Genomic DNA, 12129 nt, shown 5'->3' with positions numbered 1-12129 from the left:
GTTGGTAACGACTCTGCTATTTCTTTACATCATATCTAGACCCATCTTTGGTTTATTTGTCCAATATCATCCACTTTTTCCTTGCACTATTATCCCTTGTCAGTTACTTGTCATGCCTTCCACCCTTTCACAAACCTGCCTTTTTTGTTCTTTCATCTACTCCCCCATCTGTCTGCCTCCAGAGCTGCTTAAAATCTGTTACATCCTTAACATTTAACTATTAGTTCTGATGAAAGATGATTATCTGAAACATTAACTCCATTTCTCTCTACACAGATGTTGCTTGACCTAAGTATTTGCAGCAGTGTGTGTTTTTATTTCAGATTTCAAGCATTGGCAGTAGCTTGCTTTTGTGCAAGTAGTTCCGCTTTTTTGTTTGAACATTTATTATGTTATATGCATTAATGTGCGGTAAGCCTTTATTTAAAAAGTTTCGAAACATGGAAAAGTAATGGGAGACGCTTTTATTCTGAAATCCTAGTTAACATAGTTGCAGCTCATAATATGGGCAGTGGTTCACTTCACATATCTTTGTGCAGCACCAACACTAGGGCATTATTCTCTCAGCTTGATTTGGCCACCTAGCAGTGCTCTCGAGCAACCATGAGATAAACCTCGAATTTCCTCAAAAGGTTTTAACATATGAATCAAGTTGCACCTTTTTCTCCACCAGGAATATTCACATATAAATGACTTACTTCATACAAATTTCCTCCATCCTTTGCACCACTTCTGAATTATGTCTACTAAAACCCCACTTTGTCCATCAATATAACTCCACTTCCCCAGTTCAAAAGACCAGAGAACACAAGTTTCCTGCACTTATCCCAGTTTTGAATCTGTATAAATTCACACCCAAAATTTTAGGTGCAGTCGTACTCAATCATTTTTATATTTCACCTTAGGAGACCTAGACTGTATTTTCTATATCTTTTGAGTGCTTTTATAGTATCTGAATCCGTTACATTGAGAAAAAATTCCATAATTGCATTTTTTTCAAAACATGCATATAGTTTGATTGCTTCAAACTTTAATTTCCATAAACAAAAGAGAGAAAGAATGATGATAATGCTTGTTTAAGGCTTTCCTCATCCTCAAATTATTTAGATTGATTTCCACTTGTTTAATGCTGGTCCTTATACTTCAGTGTACACTAATATGGTTCTTGGCTAATTTGGGTGTAAGTCTCCATAGGCAAGATTGGTGTAGAAACTGATGTAAGTGCGATCCAGAATATCCTTGTCCAATGTTTATTCTTCGCACCCATCCTCTCCTGTCTATAAGCATGTGGCTTCCATTCAGCAGATAGAAAACTGGAGGTTGAAGATCAGTCAGCTTCCCCAGTTTGGAAAGGAACATTGCTTGAAAACGTCAGTCATGTGTTCTTTAGATTAAATACTGATGCTAAAGTTTGCTCACTGTGAAGACATTTTAACATGCACTAAAGGATGTAGACCTTTACACAAAACTCTGCATGGAGCAAAACTAAAATTAAACAGAATGACTCCTGTGTGACATGATAAAGACTATAAATGGAACCATTATTTAAAAACTGAGCAATTTAATGAGTTGAGTACACTATGATACATGGGTCACCCATGTAAAAGCCACAACTTAGCAAGCCAGCGCTGCAGTCTGTTGGCGTTGTAACCAAAAGCAGGGGTAGAACATAGGTTTATGTCCATGATTTTGTACATAATGAACACCCCAATCTCTGATATTCCTCTGGCCAAGTAAAGGTAGAAAATATTAGAATGTTGTTTTAACAAATATTGGGATTACATCATCATCCATACTGCGGCCTAAAAGAGAATTATTCCATTTCTAGTTCTAAAATATTGGAAGAAATTGCTTACTCCAGTTCCCAAGCAGGGGTCTTTGTCTGAAAAGCTACAATTCAAGAAACAACCACATGGCTTTAACAAAAGAACTCTAACTCACGCCAAACAGACATGCACGTTGGACCAAATTTGTTGCATAGCAACCTTCGAGATTCAAGTCCTTGGAGCTAGGCAACATGTTAGTATTCCATTTACATCTGGTGAACATTGTAACATTAAATCTTAATAGTAAAAAAGGACAGAGGAATCAAACTCAGTAGTTTTTACCAGTATATATTTCAATGCATGAAGTATACACAGTGCACCCTAATTTCTGTATTCTAATACAATGTCCACACGTAATGTTGAGGAAGTTACAACACATTTGGCATTAAACAAATAGGACAGTGGTATGACATTAGGACAAAGCACTAGCATAGACACATCAGCCCCTATGGTAAAATATTACACCAGGCAGCATTAGGAAACCAAAAATAAAGCAGAATTAAAAAATAAACAAACTTTCACATTTATGTACAAATCAGTGCCCCTCAGACACTCACAATAGATGTGTCCAACAGCATAACATAAACCAATATAAATAGATACATAAGGTGCAAAGGCCTCCATTCTACAGACTCCCCACTAGAAACCCAGATTATGTTAAAAACTACATTGAATTCAGCTTTTCTGTGGAGCTGTGTTCCTTTGCTTACTTACCGACCTTTTGATTCCAAAACACAGAAATAAATTGATATCAAAAAGAGTATACAGAAGATGCAAAATCAAAAACTGTTTCAAGTTAACGGTTAGATTTTTTTTTTGTTTCAAGTGGAAAGAGCTTGTTTTCCTGGTATCTAAATTTGACCTTCAGTTGTGCAAGTCTCAAATGAGACAGTAGAATGGAGTGTCCGCTTGTCTCAAGAGAACAGAATAGAGCCAAAACTACTGTAGCACAGGTCTGGTGAGTGTTAAACATCAGCAGTATAAAGACCACTCTAAAGGTAAAAGCTGTTTCTTATGGGTTTTCTTTTTTTTTTTGGGAGCTGTTAACCATGTTAATCCACAGATTGTATATGTAAGAATACACATTCTGGTCCCCTAGTATATATCAGAAGTGAGCACGTTTTGACCAGGGTTGGTGTATTTTCTCCATTCAGCCAGTTGACTTTATGAAGTTTCTTTTCCTTGTACACCAGTCGCTGTTTTAATGGAGCTTATTGTTCTGTTGAACCAGGTCTTCTTTGCTGCTTGAACTTCATTTAATGCTAGACCCAAATGATGCTCCAAGTCCTGAAAAAGAACCCAGAAAAATTAATATTCCGTTAAGGTCAGTTTTTCATTTTGTCACTGAAGTAGTCTAGAATTTTACAATGATGATTGACCTGACATTTTGACAAAAACCAATAACTTGCATTTATAATAATGTTTTTAATGTAGGAAAATGTCCCAAGGTGCTTTGCAGATCCACGAGGAAAATAAATATTGATTCAATTGAGGAAAAATTAGGAGGGGTTATACAAAGCTTGATCAAAGAGGTGGGTTTTGATAGAGTATTAAAAGAGAGGGAGGTGGAGGAATTAAGGGAAGGTATTCCAGAGAGCGGGATGGGGGTCTCTGATGCACAGCTGCCAATAATGGGGCAAAGTGAGACGGTATATTTTTTCATCAACGTTTTATGGTTTTATTTTCCAGACTGGAGAACAAATTGAGCAGTGAAACCTTTGAGTAGCTTTGCCTTCAAGAGAAGTCAGCAAAGACTGATAACACATTCCTCTAGGGGAAGCCCCAATGCAAACTTGAGTTGAAATGGGATCTGAACATATACATCATGCTGAAAGTGTAATGCCCAAGCGTTGGGAATATCAGGATGCTCGGCTTTAAAAATAATGGGGTTTTTTTTACTGCTGCAGGTTTGTTAGTTTTTATATTTCTCACAGGGTGTTACTCCAACATTTAAACAGGTCTTATTCCAGATTTATTCACCTATTCTCCTCATCATCTTTTAGTTTTAACCTTTTTTTTTTATTGATGCAGGCAAGGCCATTTACTACCCATCTCTAATTGCCCTTAAGGTGGCGAGTCACTGTGTTGAACTGCTGCAGTCTATTTGGTGTAGCTACATCCAGCTATGTTAGGGCAGGGGCTCCAGGATTGAGATCCAGCGACGGTGAAGGAATAGCAATATATTTCCAGGTCAGCTTTGTGTGAGATTTGGAAGGGAACTTGAAGTTGGTGGTGTTCCCATATGGCTACTGCCCTGGTTCTTCAAGGTGTTAGAGGTCAGTGGTTTGGAAATTGTGGTCAAAAGGGCCATGATAAATTGCTGCAGTGCACCTTGTAGATGGCACAAACTGCTGCCATGGTGGTGGAGGGAATGAAAGCTTAAGGTGGTGGATGGGATGCCAGTCAAGGAGTTGCTTTATCCTGGATTGTGTTGAGGTTAAGTGTTGTTGGAGCTGCATTTATTCAGGCAAATGGAGAGTATTCCTGTATTCCACATTCCTGACTTGAGCCTTGATGATGGGCAGGCTTTGGGGAATAAGGAGGTAAGTTACAGAGATAGGGAGGGGCAAATCATGGAGAAATTTGAAAACAAGAATGAGAATTTTAAAATCGAGCTACTGCTTAATAGGGAGCCAGGACATAGGCAACAGAGTTTTGGACAACCAAATTTAGAGGGTAGATTGTAGGGAGCTAGCAAGTATTGTGTTAGAATAGTCAATTCAAGAAGCAACAGAGGCATGGCTGAGGATTTTAGCAGCTGAGGTGGAGTTAGGCAATGTTACAGAGGCAAGCTGTCTTACTGATGGTGGGTAAATCTGATCAGAAGTCCATCTCAGGTTCAAATATGACACCAAGGTTGCAAATATTTATGTTCAGCCTCAGAGATTTGCCAGAGAGAGGGATGGAGTCAATGGAGAGGGAAGGGAGTTTGTACTAGGGCAGAAGACACGTTGGCCTTCCCAATATTTAGCTGGTGGAACTTTTTGCTCATCCAGCACTGGATGTTGGCAAGTAGTCTGACAATTTAGAGACAATGGAGAGGTGGTGCTGAGGTGTAATCAGTGTACATGTTTTCAGATGAAGTTGGTGAGAGGCACCATAGGAGGGGGGCAAGGATGGATCTTTGGGGACCACCAGAGGCAACGGTGTGAGATTTGGAAGGGAAGCCATTGCACCTGACTCCGGCTGTACTTAGATAGACGTGATTGGAACCAGGCGACTGCAGTTCCACCCAGTTGGACGACAGAGGGAGAGGTGTTGGATGAAGACCATGCGGTCAACCATGTCAAAGGCTATAGACAGTTCGAGTAGGAATAGTTTACCCCAGGCACAATCACATTAGATGACATTTGTGACTTTGATAAGAGCTTTTTGGAACAAACAAATCTGCATTTATATAGCACCTTTCAGCATGCCCTAAAGCAGGGATTTTCAACCTTTTTACTTAAGGTTTCCCTTCACACGTCATATAAATTTCAGACCCCCAATAACACAGGTTATTTTCGGTCTAAGAATTGAACAATGAAACGTGTATATTTATTACTTTTGTTTTATTTCATTTGAAACTTGTTGCCGCTACTCAGCAACAATTCTCGTGCCAATATTCAAACCTAGCATCATCCCTGGTTTCCCTCCCCAAGTAAAATGCACTTTTTAAAATATCGTCTTCAGTGTTAGCACTTATGTGATTGAAGTTACATTGTGCAATCTTGTTAAACCGTTACTGATCAGATCTATCTAATTCTGTCCCCTTTCTCTAACCAAGCTCCTCTCACACCTGACTGCCACCACGAGGCAGAGGTGGGTCTAGGAAGCTACATCAGATGACTGACACCCTTACGGCCAGAACATTCACTTTCCTTCATCATGGCTGGATAGCTGCATGACAGTCTCCATCTGGTTGAATTCATGTCGAGGTGTAAACTTCTTTGTCTAAATGTTTGAAAACAGTTCACAAGCAAACTAACTTCAGAATTCAGTGGCCTAGTTTAGGTAGAAAACTCACTCAGATAAATGTCGGTATTTCTTCAGGGTAGATAGCAGTTAATTTATGGCACAAGTTTTTTTTTCTATACATTGTTTGGTTATTTTTGGTGACCCTGAACTATAGCCATTATTTTTCTGTGAGTATGCATGGCAGCCAATTTACACTCAACAAAGTCCCACAAACAGCAATAAGATGATGCTATTCTACTGGTGCCGACTGAAGGATGAATGATGGCCAGGTCACCACTGGTCGTCCTTGGTCCTTGAAAACACACTCCAGAAGCTTTTCATCTACCTGATCAGGCAGACAGGGGCCATGGTTAGATATCTGATCCAGAAGATGACACTTTCAGTAATGCCGCACTCCTTCAGCCTTAATCTAAGCTCATCCTTCAGTGTATGTGCTCAAAACTGTAATGAGGCTTGAGCCCATCTCAACTCAGAAGCAATTCCACCACTGAGTCAAGCTGATAGTTAGCAATGCAGGTAATACTCTAAATTGTATACTTAGGCATTTTTCTTGGTAGCTGTGATATGAATTTCACAGAACTGATTTCTTATTAAATGTTGTCCCCTAATGTCAACTTCTCTCTTTTTCCTTCTGATCCCCATAAACACATCCTGTACTTGATGCCTAGGTTTCCAGTTCTCAAGCCTCTGCCACCATTTTAACTGGTGGCCATTAGGAAATGCACTTCACAGCCAATCATAATTTCTCTCCTTGTCACCAAGCTCACCTGCACAGATGGCATAAGACTGAGAACTTATTAGGAAGAGAGAAATTAAACCCGTCTCCTATCACAATGTGGCAGTGTGTTTGCTACACAAATGTTTCCTTTCCTTATTACACACCGCGTTACGTTAAGCACAAACAATGGCAATGTGTATAAAATATAGAATCAGAATGGTTACAGTATAGAAGGCCACCGTTCGGCCCATCGTGTCTGTGCCTCATCCGAAGGAGCAATTCACCTTTCCCACTCCTTGCACATTCTTCCTTTTCATCTAAGAAACCAACTCCCTTTTGAACGTGTCAATTTAACCTGTCTCCACGTCACTCTCATGCATGCATTCCAGATCTTAGCCACTCGCTGCATGAAAAAGTTTTCCCTACCTTTGCCATTACTTCTTTTGCCAATTATCTTAAATCTGTGCCTCTGGTTCTCGATCCTTCCACCAAGGGGCAGTTTCTCTCTATCTACTCCGTCCAGACCCCTCATGACTTTGAATATCTCTTATCAAATCACCTCTCTCAACCTTCACTTTTCCAACAAGAAAACTCCTGACCTATCCAATGTATCCACGTAACTGAACTTCCTCACCTCTGGAGCCATTCTTGTGAATCTTCTCTGCAACCTCTCTAATGGCCTTCACATCCTTCCTAAACTGTGGTGCCCAGAACTGGGTTCAATACTCCAGTTGAGCCCATACCAGTGTACTTTATGGGCTTAACATATCTTCCTTCCTCAATGCCCTTGTCTATAAAGCCCAGGATGTCATATGCTTTATTAACTGCACTCTCAACCCATCCTGCCACCTTCAATGATCTATGCATTGATACACAGATCCCTATGCTCCTGCACCCCCTTTAGAACTGTACCCTTTTTTTGTCTCTCCACTTTCTTCCTACCAAAATGAATCACTTCAAACTTTTGTATTAATTTTCATCTGCCACATCTCTGCCGATTGCACCAACCTTTCTATGTCCTTTTGAAGTTCTACACTATCCTCCTCATGGTTCATAATAATTGCATCGCCTGCAAATTTTGAATTGTGCCCTGTACACCAAGGTCTAGGTTATTAATATATATAATTATAAGAACTTGGAATTGTCACTTAGATTTTACCCCTCCTATCTGTTATCCATTAATTATTCCTCCACTCCAGCTGATGCTCATTTTGCTTCATCTTTCTCCCTGTACACACCTGTATTTTGCACTCTGCCTCCACCAGTTGCAGTTTGGTCTGAGCCAGTTCCAGCTCCATCTCCCTCAGTTGGTTCTTCAATAACTCTTTTTCTTTATCTTGATATTCATCTGGGGTATCCTTAGAAGAGCTGACAATTTTAAGTGTCCCCTCCTTGTTAAAGAGTTCTCTGCAGCGATCGCAGCCTTCAACCTTTTGCTGAATTGAGACAGACAGTAGTTACTACTTCTGTAATAAAGTAATTTCTGTTAAGATAAAATAAAATTCTGATTGAGTCTTTGAGGGAGTTTCCTTTCACCATACCCTAAGACAATAGTTTTATTTCCCATCTTGCTATGATTTTAATATAATGTCCTACTTAGTAAGTTATAATCACATAATATTGAATGAGTTACTAATGCCCCATTACCCACTAAAATGAACACAGCAATGTATGAGAATAAAAGCTATCTGAATAATAGAACACTCCCTAATGCATGGCAGATGCAGTATAACGTGGATAAATGTGAGGTTATCCATTTTGGTAGCAAAAACAGGAAGGCAGATTATCTGAATGGCTATAAATTGAGAGAGGGGAATGTGCAATGAGACCCGCGTGTCCTCGTACACCAGTCGTTGAAAGTAAGCATGCAGGTGCAGCAAGCGGTAAAGGCGGCAAATGGTATGTTGGCTTTCATAGCCAGAGGATTCGAGTACAGGAACAGGGATGTCTTGCTGCAATTGTACAGGGCCTTGGTGAGACCATGCCTGGAATATTGTGTGCAGTTTTGGTCTCCTTATCTGAGGAAGGATGTACTTGCTATAGAGGGAGTGCAGCGAAGGTTTACCCGACTGATTCCTGGGATGACGGGACTGACATATGAGGAGAGATTGAGTTGATTAGGATTATATTCGCTGGAGTCCAGAAGAATGAGGGGGGAGATCTCATAGAAACCTATAAAATTCTAACAGGACTAGACAGCGTAGATGCAGGAAGGATGTTCCCGATGGTGGGGGAGTCCAGAACCAGGGGTTACAGTCTGAGGATACGGGGTAGACCATTTAGGACTGAGATGGGGAGAAATTTCTTCACCCAGAGAGTGGTGAGCCTGTGGAATTAGTTACCATAGAAAGTAGTTGAGACCAAAACATTGTGTGCTTTCAAGAAGGAGTTAGATATAGCTCTTGGGGGGCGAAAGGGATCAAAGGGTATGGGGAGAAAGCGGGAGCAGGCTATTGAGTTGGATGATCAGCCATAATTATAATGAATGGCGGACCAGGCTCGAAGGGCCGAATGGCCTACTTCTGCTCCTAGTTTCTATGAATTCACAAATGCTAGGAATCACACTATTTAATAGTGCCAGAAGTGATACAATGATCTACAAATGTTCTGTAAAAGTCACCTTTGTATTCTTAATTTAGTGGAATACAATTCTACTGAAAGTTTGTTTCCTGCAATAGTTCCCCTTTATAAGGAGCACCAGTTTGACAACAGAGGAAAGAAAACTCAAGCCAATTACAGTGAACAGCAGGAACAGACTGCAGCTGGTGTTTTCTGCATGTTGATACAAACGCTGATTCAAAGAATCACAGATCACAAAATGCAATATTTGTTGCTTCAGGCTGTAGGACTGACCCAGTGAACTTTCTTGAAAGAAGGTAACCTTCCTTTCTTCTTATCTAAATTTCCTTCATACCCAGATAAAGGCTTTAGCTCCTCAATGGGATATGGTTCCGTGGGTGCCAATTGCTCATTAGTATCTCACCTAACTGGTTATTATATGTAAATGAATTTTGACTTTAAGCATCAGCAGCTAGTGGGTTATGAAGATTATCGCTGCAGAACTGAGTCTTATCTCTACTCTCCATCTACAAATACACAGCCATACAAACTTCCAGTAACCTCTCATTTTTCTCACCCTAATTTTGGGTCTGAGAGAAATTTAGTGCCTCTCTTATTATGTATGATTTGAGCTATTCACTGGACAGACTCATTGGCCCAATAAGAGTCACTGCTGAGGGCTTGTGCTCACATTTTTCCTATGAAAAGGCTGTTAGCTCATTATAAGATCAGAGCTGTTCCATTTATAAAGTTATGTGGTCATTCATTCAGGACATTGGAAATCGTGACATTATAACATTAACTTTTCACTTTTGGTGTGATATTTAGGTTTTGAAAGTATATTCGTGTTTTATAGAAATGAAAGCTTTTTTTTGGTTCTCAAATCAACAGAGGGCAATACTCCGGTGTATAACTTTGCAGACACATTGCACAAAATAAAAGTAGAGGCACAGTCTTACATGACAGAGACTAAATGCTTTCAGGTGACATTTAGTCATTGTGATTTATCAGACTCCAAGACATTTTTAAAACATACGTATTTTACACAAAACATTACTTAAATAGTAATAAAACCTAAGCACAGAAATTACATTTCAATGTAAAATCAAATTCTTTTTACAAACTCACAAGACTTTTTATAGTTTTGGTTTAGTGGTTTTCTATTGCTGAATAATTAACATTAGAAAACTGAACTCAGCATTCACAGATAATTCTTAAACTAATCTGATTACAACATGCAGTTTAAGAAATAATTTGATTGTAAAAACTGTGCACCATTAAGATTGACGCACACAAAAAAGTGGAGGAACCCAAGAAAGATACAGGTTTCAACACTGTCTCCCCTGCCAATGCAAGTTGACCGTGCAAGATAGTCACTGATCCCTGTCTGCACAGGCACAGAAATCCAATGATGTCGCTCCACCAGAAAGTGCCAGTCTGCCAGAAAGTGCTTTTTGACAAGGGACAAAATGCTATGGCGACAGTTTGATTGACAGGCACGTCGACCAATGGGCAAGGCTGGTGGCGGGGCGGGTGGCCGGGGATGTGTTTATACGTGTGGTGCAGCCTTCGCACCCCCCCACCCCACCCCTGTTAACAGGTAAGTTTGAGGCTCTCAAGTGAACTTCACTCCAGGACAGATGGCCCTGATGGCAGGCCCAGAGGTGGAGGGAGGCAGAAGCTTCTCCACAAAGACGATTAACATTCCAATACTCTGGCCTTCCTTTCCCTAAATAAACCAAGTAAGAGCGGCGCCATTTTGCTCCTTCTTTATTTATGGCCGCTGCCTACTCTGTCAGTTGTAATGACAAAGTAAAACACTAGCACTGCACAGCCAGTTTCCAGATGCATTCTGGAAAGAGCTATACAGCCCTCCACAAGAAAGATTAATCAGCTTTGCAAGCTTAACCAATAATCACAAAATAGAAGAAAGATCTTGTTGTTTCATCTCTTTCACTTCTGTATGTGGATTCTTAGCTAACGTGTTTCATTACACTTATTCTGCTCAATTATATCCCTAATTTTATAGATAAAACAAGAAGCGTAATTGAGGTTTAACCAATTATAAAGGTGAAAGTCTACACAGAGCACAGGTAATTAAAGCTATATTTTTAGGTCTTAAATATTAACATGATCAGATAACTTCCATCATTTGTAAGAATTTAAATACGTAGCCATACTAACTTAAATTGGCTTTACTGACAATACTACATTCATGAATTTTATTTTAAACCTTGGGCCCAACTTATATTTTTCTTCTCTTTTCTCATTTCAAAGTTCCTCATTACTCATACCCATGGGCCTGGCCAATGTTGCTGCATAGCCAGGCACAAAGAGGCCCTTAAAATTACAGCCACTGTCAAATCCTCCTGTTTCATAGCGGAAAGCATTTGGCTTTCATCGAGCACCTCTCCCTGATGGCACAGCTTAAATCAGCTCACTATAAATAACTACAGTTGCAGATCTATGTAATACCACTTCATGCTATTGATCTCCAATGCATTGTGCCACATTAAATCTAAAAAAAATTGCAAATTTGGATCTTTTTGTTTCCCTATCATTGAAACAAAATCAATCTAAGAATATTTATCTATTTATTTACCAGGAATTAATTTACATTTGGCTACACTGGGCAGAAACTCACCCGAATTTGTTCCAACTCAGCTTTATTTCCCGACTGTTGCCTTTCCAACCTCTCACTCAATTGAGAGCAGATCTATAAAAAAGGATATTAAAGGCTCAGGGAGACAAACTATAACCTTCTCATCATTGTGTATGGTGTATTACACTCAAGATTAAAATCCATAGCCTAACAATCTGCACCAGATGCTAGTTAATAAAAGGAAATTGTCTTGAAAGACCACTTTATATAAATACTAGGCGTTCATGGTCAGTTGATAAATTCAAACTTTAATGTTCAAGATGACTGAACTGAGACACATAGAAAACATGTTGCTCAGCACCTTTTAGTGACCAGAACCTGCAGCTACATTGTAAAAGTTAACCGAGGAAAATTGAAAGAAAATTTCATTTAGCAATTTCCAATGATAAATTCTGGTAGAAGAGAGC

The 12129-nt window shown here is 39.6% G+C and overlaps 1 protein-coding gene across 11 annotated transcripts in view; it reads right to left on the bottom strand.

Annotated features, from left to right (window-relative positions):
- Positions 1–2098: 2098 nt before the first annotated feature.
- rabgap1 (RAB GTPase activating protein 1) overlaps positions 2099–12129 on the bottom strand; it is a 206270-nt gene continuing 196239 nt past the window's right edge. For all 11 annotated transcript variants that reach the window (XM_078549832.1, XM_078549829.1, XM_078549836.1 and 8 more), the window contains 3 exons: positions 11705–11776; positions 7740–7937; positions 2099–3113 (listed from right to left, as the gene is read on the bottom strand). In XM_078549832.1, the coding sequence (XP_078405958.1) occupies positions 2991–3113; positions 7740–7937; positions 11705–11776 (393 nt within the window). In that variant the 3' untranslated portion in view covers positions 2099–2990. The remainder of the gene's footprint in view (positions 3114–7739; positions 7938–11704; positions 11777–12129) is intronic.

This window comes from Cetorhinus maximus, chromosome 10 (genome assembly GCF_964194155.1).
Source record: "Cetorhinus maximus chromosome 10, sCetMax3.hap1.1, whole genome shotgun sequence".
Taxonomy (NCBI): Eukaryota; Metazoa; Chordata; class Chondrichthyes; order Lamniformes; family Cetorhinidae; genus Cetorhinus; species Cetorhinus maximus.
The sequence above is the reverse complement of the archived record's forward strand: the minus strand, read 5'-3'. Positions and strand labels throughout refer to the sequence as shown.